The 23,134-nt window shown below is 46.7% G+C and overlaps 1 protein-coding gene across 1 annotated transcript in view; it reads right to left on the bottom strand.

Moving 5' to 3' along the window:
* The window catches only part of LOC138488653 (ras-related protein Rab-5B-like), a 565,143-nt gene that overhangs the window by 58,424 nt on the left and 483,585 nt on the right, over positions 1–23,134 (bottom strand). Inside the window, exon 5 of the mRNA XM_069615820.1 lies at positions 4,257–4,350. Within this exon, the coding sequence (XP_069471921.1) occupies positions 4,257–4,350 (94 nt within the window). The remainder of the gene's footprint in view (positions 1–4,256; positions 4,351–23,134) is intronic.

Raw genomic sequence — 23,134 nt, 5'->3', positions numbered from 1 at the left:
CCCAGAACACTACACAGAGCTCCAGAATGTTGATGTGGAGAGACCTCTCCTCCCGGAGCCAAAGGCCTCTTGCGTGGAGATCTCCGGTGTGGGCCCCCCCAACCCTCCAGAGAGGCGTCCGTCGTCACCGTCTCCTGAAACGCCGGGGTTTGAAAGTCCGTGCCTGTAGTGAGGTGAGCACGGGTACCCCACCATAGGATCGCCAGACGGAACTCCTCGTCGAGAGAGATCTTGTCCTCGAAGCAGCCCGTCGCCTGAAACCAGCAGGGCGTCGAGGAACTCCTGTAGCGGACGCATCCAAAGTCTGCAAAGGGGTACCAGATAAATGCATGAGGACATCATCCCGAGGAGGGACTTGATGGACCTCGCCCTGGCCACGTCCGCGGTTAGCAGGCGCCACACCTTGCCCAGGATGGTCTTCGTCCTCTCCTCTGACGGGGAGGCCAATTGCCCCACTGTATCGAGCTTCGCTCCCAGAAACAGTGCTACTTACGAAGGAACCAGGTGGGATTTGGGGTAGTTGATGGCGAACCCCAGTTCCGTGAGCAGCCGGACGGTCCTCGCTGTGTTTTCGCCGGCGAGTTCTCTTGTCCTTGCCCGGATTAGCCAGTCGTCCAGGTAGGAGTAGACGTGGATCCCCTGCAGGCGCAGCCGCGCCGCCACTGGTGCCAGGCACTTGGTGAAAACCCTGGGTACCGACTTTAATCCGAACGGTAGGGCTCTGAATTGGTAGTGGCGTCCCTGAACCACGAACCTGAGAAACTTCCTGTGCCCTTTTAGAATGGGGATGTGGAAGTAAGCATCCTCCAGGTCCAACGACGATAGGAAGTCGCCCTCCTCCAGCTATCCCAGCATATGCTGGAGGGTGACCATCCTGAATTTCTGCGCCTTGATGCATTTGTTTAACCGACGCAGGTCCAGGATGGGGCGCCAACCGCCTGTCTTCTTTCTGACGAGGAAGTACCTCGAGTACACTCCAGAGCCTCCTGGGGACGAGCTAGATGGCACATTTCTTGAGCATCGCCCTTACCTCTGATAGCAGTTGAGGGACGTGATTCTCCTTCCTGGCCACGGGAGGAATGCGAGGGCACTTCTTTTGGAATTCCAGCGGGTGCCCGTTGGCCAGGGTGTCCAGCACCCAACGGTCGGTGGAGATGGACTCCCACACGCTGACGAACTTCGTCAGCCGGCCTCCCACCGGGGTGCTTCGGTGGGGGCCCGACGACACGGCCTGGTCAGTCTTGCTTGGAGGCGGCCTTGCCGCCTTGGCCTCCTTGGCGACAAAAGGCGGGATCCCCTTGCTTGCCGCAACCTCTGTAGGCCTCCTGGGAAGAGGAGCGGGCCGCTTGGCGGTAAGTGGAAGAGCCACCGCTGGATCCTTTGGAGGCACCCTGTCTGCCTCCGGAGCTCCGAAAGGGCCATCATCGTTGAAGTACCCCTAGGGCCCGGGCCGTCTCCGAGTCAGTCTTGATGGCCTGGAGAGACTCGTCCACCGCCTTACCAAAAAGGTTGTTGCCGTCCAACGACATTTCCAACACTCTGGTCTGGAGGTCCTGGCGAAAGTCTGTCGCCTTGAGCCATCCTCGTCGTCGGTGGCAAACTCTGTTGCCCAATTGGCGAAATCCGGTATCGGCAATGTCCGTTGCCACAGTTCTGGCGTGATCCGACGCCACCTCGCCTTCCTGCAGAATTTGTAGGGCCTCCACCCTCTTGTCAGGTAGGAAGTCTAGCAGGGGAGCTATCTTGAACCAGAGCTCCCTGTCATAGCGGGCCACGATCGCTAAGGCATTGGCCGCCTTAATCGTCGTTGCCGACGACGAGATGACTCGTCGTCCCATGGAGTCCAACTTCTTGCCCTCGCTGTCCGGCGGGGAAGTGGAAGGTGAAGCCGCCGCCCCCGCTGCTTTCTTCTTAGCCGCTGCCGAGACGACAGAATCCGGCATGGGCTGGGCCCTGAGGCACAAGGGGGCAACATCAGGGACTCGGTACTTCTTCTCGTACTTGTCCCTCTTGGCGGGTGTCGTGGAAGGGTTCTTGAGGACAGCGAGCCCCTCGTCCCAGATGTCGTCGAACAAAGGCACTGCGAGGACCGTCTTCCTCTCGGCCTCTCGTCGTTGGTAAAGAAACCCTTCCTTAGGGGGATGATGACGGGATGTCCGCTGTGTCATCGCCGCCACCGTCGTCTGTATTCGTTGCCGTATCCTCTCTAGGGTCCGGCGAGGGGGATGAGGGGTCCACAGGCCTCGCGGGCACAAAGGGCGGAGAAAGGTGGACTCTCCTCCGCTTGTTCGGAGGGTTTCCCGACAGGCCTGGTTCTGGATCCTCCGTCGGGGTCCGTGGTAATCTCGTCTTTATCTCGGTACATAAGGATTGGATCGCCAACAAAATGGCCGCCAAGCTATCCTGGGGCTCGGGTAATGGCTGCGACGGATGGGATGGCCGCTCCACTGGGCCCTCTTCGTCGCCATTCTCGCTATATTCGATCACGTTAGCGGGGACCATCCCTTCTCGAACCTCTCATTGAGGCCTATGAACCTCTCGTTGAGGCCCTTCTCGGTTTCCACCAGCTCCTCCTCAGAGGCTGATTCTGAGTCTGTAATGGCCACCGCCCCGCCCCCCCCCCTCTTTTTCCGCCGGGGACTTCACAGGGGTCTTAACAATGGGCTGGAAAGAGGATTCCCTCCGCGGTGGCAGGGATACTCTGGGCCTAGAGGCCGTTTCCACTGGTGTAGTCTCAGCCGGGTTCGCCAGGGTCGCAGCGACCACTTCGATAGAGGCTTTTGATGGCGGGATCAAAGCCCTCACCACCTTAGGTGCGTCCTGGGCCTTCGCCTTGGGGGGAGGGTCAGCGCCTCGCTCCCCCTTCGAGATCGACCGGGGCCGCTCCAGCAGCTTACCCGGGTTCTCGGACTTCATCTTCCCCGAACCAGAGCGCTGGCTCGTGGTTGAACATGCCGGGGAAGTCGCACCCTGCCTGGCAGCCGAAGAGCCCCACCTTTCGGCGCTCCCGGTGCCCGCGGACTCGCGGTGCTTGGCCTTCTGTTGGGCCCCCGTCGCCGGGGCACCCTCACAGGACTTAGAAGCCCGCTCAGACTTTCTTCGCCTTCTCACCTGCTGTGCCCTTCTCCAGCCAGGCGGCGAGGCAGGAACGATGATCTTGTTTGGTCCGTTCCGAAAGGTTCTTGCAGAACGCACAGTCCTTCTCCACGTGTGTCTTGTCCTCATGGAGGCAGTAGAGACATCGCGATTGCGCGTCCTCCTTGAAAACGTTTTGTAATCCGCATCCAGGGCAACACCTGAACAGCTTGGATCCGGGCGTCGAGCTTCCCTTGTCCTGGGCCATGTCCGTTGAGGTAGGCCGCAGATCTTCCGGAATCCTCCAAGAAGCGCAGACTCGACGAAAACTTCACCCTTGAGGGGCGTAGAAGAATTCCGAAACGGGTCCCCGTTATCGGAAGTAGAAACGGTGGAGCTTGAGGCTCAATTAAACCGAAAAAAATTAGAAAATCTCCTGAAAAAGGGCGAAAACGCAGCAAAAACTCGATAGCCAAGCACGAGGACTCCCAACACTTGAGCGTGCGGTAAAAATCTGAGGATGGCTGCCAGAGGCGGGGCTTAGGGAGAGGGCAGTCATTGGCTGGGGGCAGTATGACCCAGAGATCAGTGATTGGTTACTACTAAGAAAGACAGATCAGAAACGAAACTGATACTGATTTTTTCTTTACCAAGGATTCCCAGCCTGACGACGGGGAATATTTATTTGCATGTGAATCCATGCCAGACCCCATGCTGGAGAAATGTGAAACCTATGTGCTTGAGTTCAAGAGTGAAAAGGTCCACACTCAACCAAGGCTGCCTACGACTTCAAGTATCCAAAATGGTTGTCAAATTGACTCATGCTGTTCAAATGGATGCATACGAATTGCTTGTATTATTTTGCCTGTGTCCGATTTTGGCTGAGTTTTTTGCTGCCATTTTGAACGCAAATATATGCGAGAGGAACTCCCATGCAGCCCCCACCCCAAACCCACTATATTATTTATTACCCCAAACCTCCCCCCCACATATATTTGCAGTCAAAACGGCAACAAGAAATTCGGTCATGGGCAAATTGGCCCAGGTCAACTTGGGTAATACTGTTCAGATCTGCCTGTCGTGGAGTCGCATTTCGAATCCCTCTAGATGCCACTCAGGACAATGCTACTCGACTACTCAACACAGATTTCCTTTTGCTACATAGCAAAACCTTGACTTACCTATTGCTAAAAATAATTCATTCACATTCATGGCGGTTTTTGCTGATGTTTCCATAAAAAGCAGGCCGGTGTCTTCCGCATATGTTTGTGCGTCCTGCAATAAATAACATGAGTTAGCGAGAACAACTGTGGGCAAAAGTGATGCATGGGCGTATAAAGGTTGAGAACATGAACCTCAGTGTGTAATTTGTATGTACAAAGGAAGGCCTATAATTGCTAAGAAAACAAAACATTTGAGACTAAAATATGATCAAGTGTAGTAAGCGTTTACTGATAACAAAAGAGTCTATCACAGTCGGTGATAATACACTCAGGAAAGTATGGGCCCAGAAGGCCCCCCTGTAAATCCAGTGTACATCAAAGGGTAAAATAATGTAACACAGTGGTTAACAATCCATCAGTGCCAGTGTTTATCAGAAAAAGCCATAACACTTTTAGAGCCATACACCCAGCTGTCCAGAACATCAGGCAAGAACCAACATCCAGTAGGTCCGTCCACTCCTCCAGGCTCACAGACCTAATCACGTCCACAGAGGATGGGTCTCTGAACTTCAAGTTATCTATTCTAGATATTCCACTACAATAACTACAAGTCACAGAAGATCATATAAATCTGTACAAAAAACTATAAGGCAGCCCAGGTCTAAGGGACAATCTAGGTTTTCCACTACTCTATGCTATTATGTGCTGTGACTGCCCGTTGTCTCAACATCTGCCCTCAAGTTCCACTCTGCCGTTGCCTACTTCCTTAAATCTCCGATTTGATAAAGGCATCCAGGTATTGGAGGCCAAGACCTACTCAGCAATATTGTATGGTAGCGAAATCTGGGGTAGTGTGTGTTGCACCTCCTTCCATCGGATCTTACATATTTGTCTGAGAAAGCTGTTGGGTGTGTCGCCCAGCATGCCAGGATTAGCCTTCGCTTTGGAGTCTGGGCTCCAAATATTGGAGTCCAGGCAGAAACGCAGGTTTTTAGAGTACTTTTGTAAACTGCAATCTGCCCTGGTGGTGAACCCCAATATTGTCAATAGGAGGGGAGAATTAGTAAACGCAGAACCATATGTTTTTTATCCCTGGTATAAGAAGTGTTCTGTTTTGTGCAGGGAATGGGGTATTGTTTTTGGTGATCTAATGGATGGCCGTATTAGTGGGCCTCATTACGAGTCTGGCGGTAACCGAGCCGGAAAAAACGGCAGGTTACCACCGGACTCGTATTACCATTACGCCTCCGTGATTCCCAGAATTACCGGGGCATTACGACCCCGGTGACCCGGGAATTCCGTAAGTCCCCATTCCCATGGAGTCCATAGGACTCCATGGGAATGGGGAAGTGGAAACACCAGCACCATGCTGTAATGGTGCCAGTGTTTCCATGTCCGCTTGCAGGCGGGTGGTGTTAAACCCGCCAGGTCAGACCTGGCGGGAGTGACACCTCCCACCTGTAGGATCAGCCGGTCCGGAAAGAACGGTGGTGGCAGATTTACCACCACCGTTCTTTCCGGACCGGCTGACTCGTAATGAGGCCTACTGTCTATGAAAGCCAGAAGGCGAGAACTCGACTTGGTAACAAATGGCATGGAAAATCTATGCTCAGTTGGTCACTTGTCGAGGGCTCGTCTTATCTATTGCGAGAATTTCTCGCTTAGTGTTATCCGCCCTGCGGCCCAAAGACTTATCATTGCAATGATGAGCCTGTATGTTTTACCACCAAGGGATCGGATGACATGGCGGAAGAGGATCTAATTCATTTTTTGCATTTGTTTGTCGAAACTTTAGACTTGAGATGCCTTTGGCTGATGAGACATTTTCCAATCAATAATATCAGACATGTTACTGCTGCTACACATATTTTTCTGTCCTGTGTTGATGCCCGTTTTATCAATGACTTATCAGAGTACATCAACGAGGCCTTTAAACATATGGCTAGAAAATGTTCCGCTTTTAACACATTTATTGTATATTTTATCACGTTTTTTCCTGAATTATGAATTGTATTGTCTTTTAATTGGGGCTCATTACGACCTCTTTGCATTCTGTATTGTAGAGTATTTTATTTTGTCTTTTGTAAATGGTGTAAACCGAAACATAAGTATTTCTTGCTCTCCTTGTCTGCATATCTAAAGCTACAATCCTCCACCAGCATTTAGTTATTTTGCAGTTGGCCAGAAACAGTGACGGACCTGATAATTTCACCTGCATCTTACAATTCTTTCTTAACAGTAGCAATGCCAGTGAGCAAAACTTAATTTAGCACGACTTTCCAAACCTAGATCCCCTGGCACTTATCTACCTCTGCTCACGAATAAAGTGCCACTTTCATACATTATCATCAAATATAAATAAAGTCTGTTGGTATTAAAACTACATCTCCAACCATGTGATTACAGACCATTGTTCATCTTTGCAAGCTCCACCGGTGTTGCATACACTACGATGAAGCACTTGATCTGGTTACTGAGCAGGAATCTCAAACCTGTCTCATACTTCACCACTTCACTCTTACATTACATAAAGAACCTCCAGATGTAGGCAAACATGCTTTCTACATTTCTGTAATGTACCTTCCTCCTCCCATTTCCTAATCTAAATCCGATCATTCCTGAGTGTTCACACCAAAGACTACGTCCAAACAGGTCATCCACAGCCTCAGTCTCCCAGAGTTTATAGTGCCACAGTACACTTGTTGGACTCCAGTCTTGATCTTGTTATTCAAAGAATGTGTCATTCTAGCTGGTCTCCATCTTTGCATCACCACCTGTTCAGTTAGGTTGCCCAACCTCATGTCCTCCAGGTTCTTCCAGCTGCTGTGTTGTGCAGGGGTGGGGTGTAGGCATTTCCCCACCTATTTATATTCTTATAGGTAAGATTTCTTTCACTCCCTAAATTGAGTCCTAAATGCAGGGCTCTAAGGTTTAAGCAGGAGGCCGTGCAACTGCCACTCAAAACCTGAGTAGAGCCTCAGATGGCTTCACTGCTCTTAGAGCTCTATGACACACTGCAAGCGTCACTTTCATTATGGATATAGTGCCCCAACTCACTTTATGCCCTTTACTTCCACTGTCTAGCCCGTGCCTGTCCCCCAGGCCCAGGTTTTCGGCAGGCCCCCTATGATAGCCTGATCCTTCAACCTGTATGTCTCGAATACTATGGCTTACTTGACCCTGCCACCTACTTCCACTTCCCTATGGCTCTAGTTCACCAACCTGACATGACCCGCTCAGATTCTGCGTTGCTGCTTCCCCTGCCCGCATTTTCAACACTCGCTGGCCCTTTTGGCTAGGGAATTTCAGGTTCTACTGTATCCCTCCTCTCTGGTTCTGGGTTTTTCCGCCTAGCCCTCTTGTCTTGGACAATGTAGGTTGTGTACTTCTGAATCACCTCTCCCTGCACCACCTCCCTCTTGCTAGAATGCCATCCTAAAGCCTATCAAAAACCTTCAAAATGCTGTGGTTCCTGCCACCTTTTATACAAGTGCAAATTACTGGATTGAGACATTAAGAGCTCTGATTCGTGGGTCTGCTCCTTCCTACATTTCCTGGACCATGACTGGCCCTTGCCCCCTAGTTACGACACCTTTCCATGTGTGTGCAACACCATTCTCTTTATCTACACATGGTGTGGTGTGTTTTCCAATCCCAGAGATTGGCCCCTGACCCGGCCCGCCCTATTCAGGTCAGGCAGGAGGTCATGGCTCCCTTCTGAGCTGGCATTCTCGCTGCTATGTGGAACTGGGTCTTTTGAGCTAGTACAGGCCTATCAGGTTTGCAGGAAACTGGATCTTCCCTCTGTAAGCATTCCCAAGCTAATCATGGGCACAGAGAGAAGTTTTTTTCGTTCATTGTATATCCGGTCAGGATTTTGTTTTTCTCGCATGTGCCCATTTGCGAGTCACGCTACATCTCTGAACTTGCCAGAGGGAACTGAGGACAACTCAGAGTTATAGAAAGGGCTGCGGGAATGGGAAGGAATGATGAGCATGGAGTACACTGGCTTACTTCCCCTTACAGGGTTTGAGCCCCCAACACCTGTCCACGCCCCCCTCCCTTCACTCTTGTTCTACAACCTGTCCCTCCCTTCACTCTTGTTCTACAACCTGTCCCTCCAGCTTATTCAGTTTTGCTACCAGCGTCCTTCAAATTACCACAAATATACAACACCACAAATAAAAGTCTTAAAAGATGCTCAAAGCCTATCCAAACAGTTCACCAAGCCATCATTTACTTGGAAATAAATACATTTCCCTCCCCAACGTGGCCCCAGAAAAACATCAGTTGGCATTGAAGTGTTGAAGCACCATGCCAGCACACGGGATAACTTTTCCTTCAGTCTGCATGTCACCCATAGAAAGGAGCAATTGGATATTGTTCTGAGACTCTAAACAAGAAACATATTTATTCTCCCTGAGTGAAGGGACTCCCCTCATATTAAACATCCATAGCTACAACATCACTGATAGCGAGGTGCTTAATGCATGTAAAAAAATGTACAAAGGACATAGTCTATAACGTCAAGGAATGTAAAGAAAATCCTATAAAACAAAAAAAGGCTGGTTCATCCTGTCTGATAAAACAGCTAGGGTGGAATTGTGGGAAGTCATCATTTCCATTTGAATTTTTGTTCAGCGCTGGCCCTAGCCAGTGGGTCTCGGAACGCCTTTTAAGGTTCGAAAGGTGGGAAATTAAACTTAAGTTAAACAATAGCATGAAATTGCATTTTAAAGATACAGGTCTTCTGATGAGAAGAATGTAGGAGTATAGTCAGGTGTGTGCAAATGGGGAAAAAGGAATTGGCACAATCAGCATGGGAGGACCAGTCATCTGTTTCAACTTTCCAGGAATATCGACTCCATTACCTAGTAACAACCTGGTATGCAAAGTGGCTAAATTTGGGATTAAGGTGGGAATTCAAACCAGTGGATACGCTTTGAATTTAATCAAATATTTTCATGACATTTTCGCAGCAAAGGCCCACGGGATTGCTGTTATATACCCTAGTATTCATATTGCATATTATCCTAACTAATGCTGAAAGGTTTCATTTGTCATATACTGATGTGATCAATGCTATTATGGACCCAAAAATTAAAACAAGTCCAAGGCCAGATTACATCCCTGCTGACCTGTAAAAAATAAAATAAGAGTTATGCAGCCTTATTTCATATACGTTATTTAAGGCAATCATTTCTCCTAATGAAATCCCAAAAACCTGGCATCAGTCAATCATAGTTCCCATTTAAAAAAAAAAAAAAAAAAAAGGTGAAATCATACTACCCAATCTCATTACTGGACGGGTCATCCAAGATTTTGGAAAATGTCATTTTGGAAAAAGTTTGAAACATAATATGTTTCTAACATTTAAGTATACAGTCATAAAAAAATGAGCCCCTATATTTCTCGTTTATGGGCATTTCTACAGCTTTGACTCGGTATATTGTCCTCTCCTATTCTTTAGTCCATATTAGCTAATATGGGAGAATCTTGTGTTCTTCTTAATCTCATCGTCATAGAAACAGAATTGGTGGTCAGGTATGATGGTTGTGGCAAATGCAGAGGACTTTAAAACACTTGAAGGTCTCCACCAGGGTTGTGTACTTTCGTCCCTTCTTTTTAATTTATATTAAAAAATAACGTACTGAGCACCAAGCAACACATTTCTGCCAACTTCTCAATGATTAACGGAAGGATTCCCATGTTAGCTTCTGGTGGTATTGTTGCCATTATGGGAAGGACACCAAAGGCCTAACAGGAATTGATATGCTTATGTTATTTTTATGGAACAAAGGAAAATGAAAGTAAGTGTCACTAGGTCAGTCCTTACAGCCAGCAATGTTTGCAAATCTTCATGGCTTATAGCAACCCCCTTGGCAAAGTATGCACATTTAATTATTTGGGGACCAGATTCTTGTGGAATGGAAAAGGTGCTGCACGTATAGACAGCCAACTCATTAAAATGATGAAAAATCCATAGGAGATATTCACAAAATTTGCTTTGTTACAAAATGCAACCCTAGGATGACACACCTGTAGTATAAAAAGCTAAGGCACAGGCCATTGCCCTATATGGGGCCGAGGTCTTGAGTATGGAGATCACAAACACACTGTTAAGTGATGACAAAAAAATATTCTGTAGCTCAATCCTGGACCTCCCATAATCTGCAACAACTTTTGCTATTCAGCTAGAATTGTGGCTCGAATTCCTTGAGGATCTTTGTGTACTTGCACCCATTCAAGTTTGGCTGTCTCTGTGGGCAGATTGTATGACCTTTTTGACCCTTAGGATACTCAAGGATGTTCCAAGATGTGGTGGGGGGAGGGGACGATAGAATATCATGGTTGCTTTATTTTGAAAAATACTCAGTGTTATCAATGCTAGCCACTTATTTTACAATCCAGAAGTTAGGGAAACAGGCAGTTCGGCTAAAATAAAAATACACTTACTTAAAAATTGCAGTCATGAAAGAGTATCACCGGAACCTCTCAAGCCTTCTAATAAAGCCCATCTGCTGATTTCTTCCACTTGGATACTGGAAGTGTATATGTGATGGTGTTTATCCAAAGATCTAGTCTTCCTTTTCAAACAATGTTTAATTTATTTCCTTTGATTACAGCTATGGAGAGATGGGAAGGAAGTGCAATCACTGTTCTATTTTCTGTCCAAATGATACAGAAATTATTGGGTACGTTTTGTTTCTGTTCATCCAATAAATGTTTTTACATTCGCTTTTAATTCATTCCGAGCTGTGTGTGTGAATTATTGACCTTTGCTTTGTTCTACTGGTTTAAATGAATATCCATGCATATCTATATTTATTTAAATGTATAACTACCTTTTGATGTGTTTTAATTTTTGTGTGTCCGAATTTAGATGTGTATTCTTTAATGGTCTCTGACTGAAATAAAGATTTAAGCGAAAACAATAGTATTTTGCCTGAATAATCAGAACAAGTGAATCTAAGTATTTCAGATGCTTCCGTTGTAGCAAAGTCTATTGTGGTGCCATATTTTTCTCTGGCATAGGTCAGGGCGGCCACCTGAAATGGTCCAGTTTGTGTGCTGCTCATGTAACAAAAGTCATTACGATAGTCAATGGTATGAACCCCAGCCTGTGATATGATATGGCATTTCTAACACGCCTATACACAAGTGTTTCAAGGTACGAAATACCCAGGTACAGGTACCCAGTAAAGCAACAAGACCCAATACAGAATTCGAGCACCTAGCTTCAATATGTCGTTTTCATGAACGATAGTTTATTGTGCCAAATACCTTACAGGCATCCAAACTAGCAATCACTATGGGTTTGGGAGACTCTTATACGATCCAAAAGCAAAAGAAATTCTTCTCAAATTAAAAGCCCTATTCCTTTGGGGGATAAATGCTGCTGGTCCGCATGCACTAGCTTACCAACTACTAGTGCCAGCTTCCCCAGCAATACTTTACTTGCCATTTTGACATCCACATTCAAGAGACATTCCGCTAAAAGTCATACTCTATTTTGTCCTTGCCTGGTTTGGGGAGCAAGATCAACAATGCCCCTTGAATGCAGTCCAGTAGTTGGCCTAACTCAAGTGCCCGGATACAGATCTGCATGCAGCTTAGTCACCAGAACATCTGTGAACTCCACAACAGACTACACAAGAATATATATATGGATGCGTGAGAATTATGAAGTGTGCAAACAAAAGGAATGGAGCACTGTACATATGAGCTACACATAAGAGTTACAAGTAAGGGTATTAGATTAAAAGAGGTAGTGGGATATATATACAGGGAGCAGGATGGGGGGAGCTTCAGTGAGGGAGTATTGGGGTTGTGTGGAGTGATCAGAAAAGGTCCTACCTGAACTGTAGAATGGACGATGCTAGTCTTCTGTGTGTTGGTAACTTGTTTCTTAGAAAGGATGCATAACTGACAAAGGCCTGTTTTTGCTTCCCCCTCCCCATCTGGCAGTTTTGTTTCCAGCCTGATGGGATTGTGGCTTTTGGTGGTATGTTGGCTTCCAGAAATGGTGACTTTCTTGGCTAGGTAAAGTGGTGATTTAAAACTGCCCATAGTATCTTCGGTACATCTAATCTCATCCTCCAATACAGGCTCATCTAGTTGAATCATATCCTCCTAACACAAACCTGGGGAATGTGGATTCATCCAATTAATCATCAAATTGTTTCTGATCCTTTCTTACTTGGGTGTAATACAAATCACTGTAGTAGTTCCAAAAGACCCTGATCATACTCTATTGTTCAGTGACAGATATGTGACGTGTCATAATTCTGTACTATCTCATGGTATTCCAGACCCCTTCTGCCCCACGGTCATCTGGAACACAGACAATGCATAACTAAATATGCCAGGTCTATCTTGGGTCTCTGGGACTTGTTCCCTCACCTACTGACTTGTCTCCCCATACCAGGACTGAATCTTCTTTCACTCTTGTTCTACCCCCTCTGCCTCCCAATGTATTCAGTTCTGCTACCAGCACCCTGCAGAATCCCACTGACAAAGATCAACATAAAAGCCTCTCACAATCTACCAGATCTGTTCACCACACCATCATTTACCTAAAAAAAAAAAGAAATGACCCTGCCTAGTGATGCACAGAATTAACCATCATTTGGCATTCAGGTGTTCAAGAAGCAAGTGGGATAAAAGCTCCTTCAGTCTACATACCACTCGTACAGAGGAGTGAGTGATTGCTAGATTTCACACTCAAGTTATAACCACGTATATTCTTGAGAATGAGCCAAGTACCACAGAATAAAAAGAAAATCTTCTCTTCCCCACCGTAGCAAGTGACCTCCAAACTGGCTGAAGATTTGGCACCCGTTTTCATTCAATAACAGACAAAAGACAGTGCCTTGGGGTCTCAGCCTGGCCCTGCGTCTGTCCAGTGTTTTTCTTTTTCTTAAATCCTGTTTTTATTGATATTTTCATTGTTTTACCCTAAATGCAAGCAAAGAAAAAAAAAGAAATACAGAAAAAAAACACAAAATCCCCCCGTCCCCAAAAACAACACTGTTCCATCAGAACCCCCCAGAATCCCCTCCACCCCTAATCCGGACAGCTACCACTTCAATGCAAACATTACTTTACAATCCAGATAGTTGTACTTTTAATTGAATAAGTCCAAAATCCATATTATTTGCAGGCACCAGTTCTCACGAAAGTCTTTGTGCAAAAAGTCCAGCAAAAACTCCCAATCATTCTTAAATTTCTTTGTTCCTCTTGTACTAAGTAAGTGACCCCTTCCAGAGAAACGTAATGCCAAACTTTTGTTAGCCACTCGTGCTCAGTTCAGGCCACAGATTGTTTCCATTTTTGCGCTATGAGTGACACTGCAGCCACCGACAATATTATATATGCTTTCCTTTGTTTCCTTTCAGTTAAAGCAACCAAAATGTCACCCAGACCCAACAACGACTTCCCTATGATTCTTCGTAACTGGAGACTAAACATCTCATACATTGCTTTGATGACATTTCCCCCAGAAATTTAATTGTCGAGAACTCCCATCATATATGAACCCATGTTCCTTTTTCTTTGCATCCCCGGCAGCATTCACCCAAAACATTCTTATAAAACGTATGCAGCTTCTCCAGTGTTAGGTGCCTTTGTACCAACACCTTCACCCACATTTCCCGTATCTGGATTGCCTGCATCAATTTTGGGATTCCCTTCCAAACCGCCAACCACTGGGTCTCTGTCCAAACAGTACCTGTGTCATTATCCAATAGCTTTATGTATCCCTATTCCATTTGGATCAAATTCTCCGATTATCCTATATAATGCCATGACCATATGTCTATTGCCCGAGTTTGTAGTGATCTAATTCTCGAATAAGGATAGATCTCTTATTATGAAGTGCTTGTTGACCATTGTCCAATATCGTGATTGAACATAACTAAAGCTTTCATTTTCATTCAACAAAAACGCCTGCTTGCATTGCTGGAATGTTCTAATCTCCTGACTGTCTAGCATGTCGCCCATCTTCAAACATCCCGCGTCCTACCATTTCTTAAATGCATTCTGTTCTAATCCTGGCGTGAACTGGGGATTGTGAAAAAGAGGTGCGACGGAGGGGGAAACGTAGTAATATCCGATTGCTTCACCACAGTATCCCATACCTGCGCCATCAACGCAGTTATTTTAGTTTTATAAATGTTACTGGGACAATCCTGTTTTTGACACCATAACACTTCATGAAGGGGTTTACAAACTACTGCTCTGTCCATTCGTACCCAAATTTTCTCTGAGTCACCTTTAAACCATTCCCTAATGATCCACAGTTGGGCACACTGATAGTAAGTTTGAAAATGTGGTACCCTCATTGCCCCTTTTGTACAGGTGCCGTTAATACCTTCCATGAAAACTAGATTTCTTGCCTTGCCAAATATAATCCCTCAATATCTTGTTAAGTGTCTCAAAGAATTTCAGAGGGACCATTATCGGCAATGCCTGGAAAAAATACAAAACCTTTGGGTGAACCATCATTTATTTTAATTACATGTATTCTTCCCGTCCATGATGTTGTCAGAAAATTGGCATTTTAAGCCACTGCTTGATTGACACCAGGAGAGAGAGATAATTTGCTTGGTACATCGACTTCAAGGAATCTGTTAATTTTATACCGAAGTATCGCATACTCTGTTCTGTTAATATAAATTGGTTTACATAGGCTTCCCTCTTTCCTGATGTTTTCCCTTTATGAAACTAGTTTCTGTATATTAATTTTTAGGCCTGCCACCTCCCCAAATTGTGTCAGTTCTGTTGCTAAGGAAGAAGGTGTATCGATCAATGTCAACAATAAGTCATCTGCGAAAGCCATTACTTGTGATCTTCTCCCCCAAATTTAATCCCTTTGATGTTCTACTCTTCCCTGAGTCTAGACAGCAATGGCTCAAGATGCAATTCATACAATATCGGAGATTGCGGGCACCCCTGTTTGGTCCCCCTAGTAACTCGAACCTCATTAGAAAGATCCCTATTGATAGCTAATCGTAGAATTGGGGTTTTATAGTTCGGTCTTACCATTAGCAAAAATCCCAGACCGAATCACATGCATTCCATTGTTAAGAATAAAAACGACCATTCAACAGGATCAAACGCCTTCTCGGCGTCTAGCGTCATTACCCCTGCATTCCATCTCGCCTTATTTATTAAAGGACTCACCTGTCTGGTGTTGTCGAATGTTTGCCTGCCCATGACAAAACCAGATTGATCGGGGTGAATCAACAAAGGTACTACCCTTCCCAGTCTGGTTGCTCATATTTTAGTATAAAGCTTAGCATCATTATTGATGAGAGATATAGGTCGATAGGATACACATCGAGTCCTATCCTTCCCTGGCTTTGGGAATAGCACCACCTTTGCCTCTTCCATTGAGGGTGTAATAATACCCTCTCCACTGAAAGAAACAAACCGTGAAGTCATCACGAGGATCAAGTCCTCGATATAAGTCTTATAAAAAATTGCAGGAAAAGCATCTGGTCCCGGGGCCTTGCGGAGAGGCAAAGACTTAATCGCTTCTCGCACTTCATCCGGTGTTATCTCACACTCTCTTCCCTCCTCTTTTGCCCCCCCTCTGGGTCCTTCACCTCTGCAGGGGGTACCTCTGATTTGTACCACTCCCTGGAAGGCCTTTAAGGCTGGCAGCCTTCTTCATCTTGCCACTCTCAACTCTCGCTCTGCTGTCAAACACTCCTCTGACATCTGCCACCTCCTGGAAGAACTTGACCTCTATGTCCTCGGTCTCACCGAGGCTTTGACACTCTCCTCCCTGACTGCTACAAGATCCTCTCCGCACCCAGATCCACCCGGTTTGGAGGGGGAGTAGGCCTGATCTTCCCTGAGTGGATTCCTGCCTCTATCATTCCCACTCAGACATACTCCTCTTTCGAATGCCTTGTCTGCAGGCTCTCTCTCTCTCCTGGCCACTCTCTTACCATGGCTAAGAACTATCAGCCTCCTGCTCAGATCACCTTAGTTCTCTCTGAGTGGGTCCGACCTCTCCTCCTACCTCCTGGCCTCAACCACTCAACTCCTCCTTCTTGGTGACCTCAATATCCATCTAGACTCTCACTGTTCCTCATCTGTTCTCTTCTGTGACCTCTGCGATTCCTTCTCCCTCTCTATCCTCCCCTTTGGCCTGACTCACTCTGCAGGGCACACACTTGATGTTTTGATCTCCTCTGACCCCTCCCCCTCCTTCCCTTTGACCACTCCTCTCTCCTGGAGCGATCACTCCCTCCTCACCTCTCTAACCCTCAAGCCAAGCCAACCCCAAAACTGCCACCTACTTTCTCGGACATCCGGCCCATGAAGCGTGTGTCAGTTGAGGCTTCCGCCGCCACCTTCTCTCGGACCCCTATCACGGAAACAGCTCACCTGAACATCCATGAAGATCTGCTCTCCAACCCTGACTCTAACATCCCCTCTGTCCTCATCCTACTCAATCTCTCTTCTGCCTTCGACATGGTCAACCATACCATCCTGCTCAACCGTCTCTGTGACAACCTGGGTATCACTGATCAGGTTCTGGCCTGGCTGACCTCTTTCCTCTCTGATCGACCCTCCCAGGTCCAACTTGGGCCCTTCCTTTCCTCTATCTCCCTCTCTACCTGCGGTTTTCCCCAGGGGTCTAACTTCTCACCCTGGGTTTTCAACCAATACCTGGCAACTCTCGCCCATCGCATTACAGTTTTCTGCTCCAATTTTCAGTGCTACGCTCATGACAACTCATTTTCAGGCTTCCCTCGCCCACCTCTTCTCCTTCTCACATCTCTGACTGTCTGCTATTCAGGAGTGGTGTGCCGCCAACAATCTCTGCAAGAAGGGCAGCAAGACTGAAATCCTCCTCATTGGCACAACTTCACTCACCTTTCCTGTCACTCTCTGGCCGGGCTCCCTTGGCTCTCCACCTACCCCCACTTGCGAGGCTAAGAACCTCAGGGTCATCTTCGACTCAACGCTTTCCTTTTCTGGCCACATCTCTGATGTCTCTAAAAAGTCAAACTTCCAACTGCACCGACTCAGAGGTATTCTGCCTTTCCTCTCCTTCCCCCAGAAGCTCACTGTCTCTCGAGCCCTGGTTCTCTCTAGATTGGATTATTGCAACAGACTCTTTCTAAATCTGCTTGCTTCTACTCTCTGCCCTTTGCAACTCATCCAGAACAGGACTGCAAGACTTATCCTTGGCCTCAAGCCCCGAGATCGTATCTCTCCAGCCCTGAAATCTCTTCATTGGCTCACAGTGGCTGCAAGGATTAAACTCAAGACCCTTTGGATTGTCCACAAGGCTTTCTGGGGTTTGGGTCCAAAATATCTTCAACTCTTCCTCTGTAAATACTTTCCCTCTCAAGCTCTTCGCTCCTCCACCTCCAACTCCCTCAGGGTCAGTCGTTTCTCAAAGAAACGAGCTGGGTAGATCTCTGTATTCGGCTGGGGCCTCCCTCTGGAACAGCCTCCCTGCCACTCTGAAACTTGAGGAGAACCATCTCCGGTTAAGGAAGCACCTCAAGACCTTCCTCTTTGCTTCTGCCTTTGCTCCTCCTCTCCCTTCGACATTGTGAACATGGTTACCCTCCAATTTCGGCCCCAGGTACTTGCTCACCCTGCCACGCACCCGCACTGCCTCCTGGCAATCCTTGCACTTGAGTCTGTATCTGTAGCCCCACAGCCCCACCCCCCTTTCCTGCACTTATTAGATACCCCCTGTCTGTGCCTTAAACCTAGCACTTGCCACTTGCTGGCTGCACTGCCACTGTTGTCGTTTTTGTATTCCTTTGCTCAGCACTTTCCACCTCACCCCCCGCACTTTCCCCCTTCCCTCCCCCCTGCATGTGTGCGTTCTCAGGGTCACTGGGACTAGTAAGATTGTATCTCCCTTGTTCCCCCTCCCTTGCCTTGTCGCGCTCTGAAACACTTGTATGAGCGCGATACAAATAAAATATCAATACCCGTTAACTATTCCCTGTTGGCTAGATCTAATTTGTTTAACCAGCATTGTTGCAGTTAAGTCATTTGTACTTTGGGGTCTGGGCAATCCAAAATATATAATGCAGAGTAGTATGCTGTGAATGCTTTTATTATATGTCCAGAAGAGGAGCTAACTTTACCTTGCCCAGATTCAATAGTACGGATGATCTTGGCTTCATCCTTCATTCGATAAAAAAAACGTAGTCAGCCTTGTTGGCTTTAACATAATAGTTGTGTCTTAAATACAACAGGGCCTTCTCGGCATGTTGTGCCTGTAATAGATCTAACTGACCACTGAGGTACCTATGCTCAGGTTTTTTTTGCAATTACTTTTCCCCTTATGGTTGCTTTAAAAGACTCCCAAACCCATCTTTCAGGTGTACCCTGAGCCTCATTTAGTTCTAAATATTCTTACATTTTTTCACAGATTTCTTCACCCGTTACCTGCTCTTTTATTATATGTTCTGGGAATTTCCATCGCCATAACCCTAACCCTTCATTGCCCTGAATAATTGTTAGCTTTAATGGTGCATGGGCAGATAGAATTATATCCATCTGTTGTATTTGTCCCAACAATGAAGCCGAGAAACACACACAATCTATCCTCGAAAATGTCTGATGACCTGATGAATAAAGCGTATACCCTTCATCCCTGTGTTGAGTTTCTCGCCAAGCATCTATTAATGATAGGTTGGTCATGGTCATTTTCTTTAAATTTTTGCGTTGGCGTTCGTTGTACTGTCTGACCTACCCCTACTCCTGTCCACCTGGGGATCCCAGGCCATACTGAAATCCCCCGTCAGGAAAATGTGTCCTTCTGCAAATCGTTCTAGATTGCCCAGTACCCGTTGTAAAAACACATCCTTCCCCAAATTTGGAGCATAGATTGTAGCAATCGTATATTGCATTCTACACAATTGTATTTTGAAGAATAAATATCTAACCTCCTTGTCCGTTTCTTGAGTCAAAATGCTCTGGCCGACCCAACCTTTTAACGCTATTAAAACCCCTCCCTTCTTTCCTTCTTCGTTTGATTGATCAATATGTGGGTAACCATATAATTTCAGCTTATTCACATCTTTCCTTGACACATGAGTCTCCTGAAAGATCACTACATCGGGTTCCTCCCGACTTTAAGTCTATTAACTGGGGAATTTAAACCACTAAAATTCAAGAATAGGACCTGTAATGTTTTTATTCCTCCCATCTGAATACATTTACTCTGTTAATTCCTTTGGTAGCTGACCGCCTTACCCACCAACACAATTACCCCCAGACCCTCCCAAACTTGCAAACAACCTCCCAACCCCTGTTCCCTCCCTTCTCCCAGTTCGAGCCCAACCTATTCCCCTTTCTTCCATGCATTGCGCCATGGAGGTTGAGCCCCACTACACACCCGCAGATTAGTTGTGTGGGTCTACCTGTACCAAACACCCCCCGATTCCAAGCGCTGAGCACTGTACCCCCCTTCATCCCGCCGCCTATTTGCTTAAGCTTCTTGCCCCCCGCAACAAATCTTTCTACCACAACAATCGTTACAATCTCAATTTGCAAATTGTTAACTGTAATACATTAGTTTTCATATTTACCCTCTCCATGACCGTGGATGTCAGTCGGTTGACAGTTCCTTGGAATTAATCTCACAGTGTTTTGTCTTGAGATGATTCAGTCCATTCCCATCTTCTGAATCTCCCTTTTCCTTTGACTTTGAGCTCCCTTTTGATGGTTGCCCCTCGTCATCGTCTTCTATCTTCAATATCCGTAAACCTTCTTCGCACAAAGTGACCAGATGTTGTCCTTCCCATGTAAAGAAAACTCCGAAAGGGAATGTACATTTGTAGAGAACTTGGTTTTTGATAAAAATGTGTACTACTGAACCCATTAATCTTCGGTTTAACAATGTTGCTTGCACCAGATCTTCATACAATTGGATTTCTGATCTGTTGACCTTAATAGGATTTGCTTTTCTTGCTGCCTCTAGAGTTGCCTCTTTCTGACCACACCTTTGAATTGCAGCAACTACATTCACAGGGCTTTGCTCCTGGATCTTTGATCTAATAGATCGCATTGAGCTGAAGCGCAATCAGGACATCCTCTTCCTTTTCCAAGTCTACCAGTTCAGCAAACACCTGTTGCATCGTTGTTCTCAATTCCTGATCCTCAATCGTTTCCAGGAGTAATTTCACCCAAATGTTAGATCTCCTCAATCTATTTTCAAGATCTTCCATTTGAATTTTGATGTTTTGGGTCGCTGTTGGCAACTGATCAGTCAGTAAATCTATTATGCGTGTGTCTTCCGCTGTCTCGTTTGTTTCTATTTGCTCTGCTAAATCGTTGATATCGTTTTTCACCTCCTGTAAAGATTGTGCGAGTTCAGTTCTTGTGAGGGCGAGTTGTACTTGGAGCATTTGTCATTTGATCCACAAAATCATTGAAACATTATTTGATTACTTCAGTTGTTGAATCATGCTCTGGTATCTTCGGCACCGATACGTGCCCCGATTCTTGGTGAATTAACAGGCATTCATCAGTAAGCGTCTCTTCTTTACGCCATCATTTTCAGAGAGCCCCTTCTTGTTTAGGCTTTTGCTGCATGGGGGTAGGAACCCCCTACACCGGTTCTTTTGATCTGTTCCAGGCCATTATGAAAGAAATCTGTAGTCACAAACTTGCCAGCTCTCCTCCTCCATCCTTTTTTTCTTGTGGCTGGGGTGGAATCCTAAGCTATGTTACTTTAGCCTCACAAGGTAAATAAATTCATAATCCACTCTCAGTTTCAACACTACCAACCCACACGTAAGTCAAGGGTACAGTTTGTTGATGCACCCAGTCTGGGGTTGATTTGTTGCCCTCTGGATGACAGCTTTCCGTGAAATACCTGGATTGCTTATAGGTGCCGTATGACTGTAGAAACCATGAAATCACTTTTAACAGAGCACAATGGTAACCCTCACCAATCCTCAGGTTTAATATTTCCACCCACTTTGTTCTACAGCACACTTGTTTCCTTTGGCAAATCAAATAGTACCAGAGGTCTGCTTCACTACTCGGCAGGCACTTGTCAATTCTTAAAGTTACACCATGAATGTGAATGGTACCGTCCAAGTATTATGGACTCCTTCCCTGAGCCAATTCTGGGGCCTCGCAGTCCCTTTGTTTTCCAATCGAGGTCTTGAAATATGTCTAGCGGTTTCTTCTTGGGAAATTCCTCCCTTACTACAGTACTTTAATATGATTAATCTTGGCGGGTTTGCAATTGTGGAGCTTTGGATAAGGAATTTGAGTAATGCGCAACGCAACTTATATGGCGCTGCCTAGCCTCCTGCCTTGTGGGCCCCATACCTCTTGGGCCTCAACTCAGCCTTGATAATAAAAACGCTGCACTTAGCTGTTAATGAGCTGCTTTTCACTGAGGGTGGCAAACTGTGTACATGGGAGGGGTCTTCCACTGCCTAATGGCGTTGACATCCTACATGCAGGCCGTTGCTGTCATGCAGTCTGCGTTGTTGCCAGCTGTGCCTGAGCTTCAGCTCCTAGCCACTGGGCGGCCGCGCATGTGTGCTGCTCTGGACCCACAGCTATCACTGCTGTTCAGGTAGCCGTGCCCCCTCTCCCCTGCTGTTGGAAGGGGCCCGTCACTAATCATGTCCAGGAGCCTGGGCCCCCGCATCCACTGTCCGCACAGCCACCGTCCTGGGAAGTCTCCTGATGGTGCGTGTCATCACCGGTACCACTGCACCTGTGGCGCCTCACAGGATGTGCGCTGAAGCTCAATGGCCTTGAGCCCTCCAAAGCCCAATGCTCTGTCACACTATTATAATTCCACACCCACGCCTCTGTCACAATAGGCCGGCAGCTCTGTAGACGCCCTCAGAAACTGGGTCATCTCCCTACACGAAGTGTTCTTCTGCCCGGCATTCACTTCAGGCCGTTCGGAACGATACTGTGCCCTGATAACTCCCGGCACTTGTCGCGGCCAGCAGTTGCTGTTGCTCTGATAATAACCACACCATTTCTCCACAGTCGCGGGGCTCTTGCAAGGACACTGTGGTGGTCGTCGCATGTGAAGGGGGCTCTTACATCTTTTTTTCCGGAGCGGCCAGGTGGAGCTCTCTCTTCACACTAGCCCAATCTCGGTGGCCATCTTGGAATCTCCAGCGTTCTTTTTAGAATGCAACTGAAATCTCACATCAATACCAAATCTGCGCTAGGAGAAGCCCTTTTCCTCTAAGGCCAGGGAGGTGTGGCTGCTACCAGATAGTCCCCCTGTGGGTGGTGCACAGGGGGAGGATCACATGGGAGAGGGAGCCCCTTATGGGATTATTGATGACTATCCCCAGAGAACGTGGTACACCTCTGCTTTAGTAAAACCTCCCTCTTGGCCACAATCCAACTTTCCTTCCCTAGCTGCATCTGGCGCCAATATGTGTTGTGAAGTCAGCCAGCCTAGTATGTTGGACCCGAATAGGGCACCATAGAATCCAATCTGCTTTCCATATAGTTCCAATACAGGTACTGCGATGAAGAAGATGACCAGGAGTATGCAGATCACTTCAGAGAACCGGAGTGAACGGTCTAGCCTTCCACGACATTATTTTGATCAAAGGCAATACAAAATAACCAAGGAAAATCAACAAGAAGAGAGCCATCCTCCGAGGGGGAAACCCTGGAGACGCTGTCCCAGTGAACCGAAAGACGCAGCACAAGACGGCGAGCACAGAGGCAAGAGGAAACGCGATGGTAATCCGGAACGGAAGGACTACGCCGACCGCTGTCCTCAAAACATTCTGGGCATCCAGAAACCCAGGAAGCTCCGGGAGAGAGAAACCACAGCCAGGGAATTTAAAAAGTAACCAGCGTAGTGACCGCCGACGAGAGACACTTGAATGCTGCTGGGGACAGGAACC

The sequence above is a fragment of the Ambystoma mexicanum genome, chromosome 9 (genome assembly GCF_040938575.1).
Source record: "Ambystoma mexicanum isolate Mex_15411 chromosome 9, UKY_AmexF1_1, whole genome shotgun sequence".
Classification (NCBI taxonomy): Eukaryota; Metazoa; Chordata; class Amphibia; order Caudata; family Ambystomatidae; genus Ambystoma; species Ambystoma mexicanum.
This window is presented reverse-complemented; position numbering and strand designations above follow the sequence as displayed.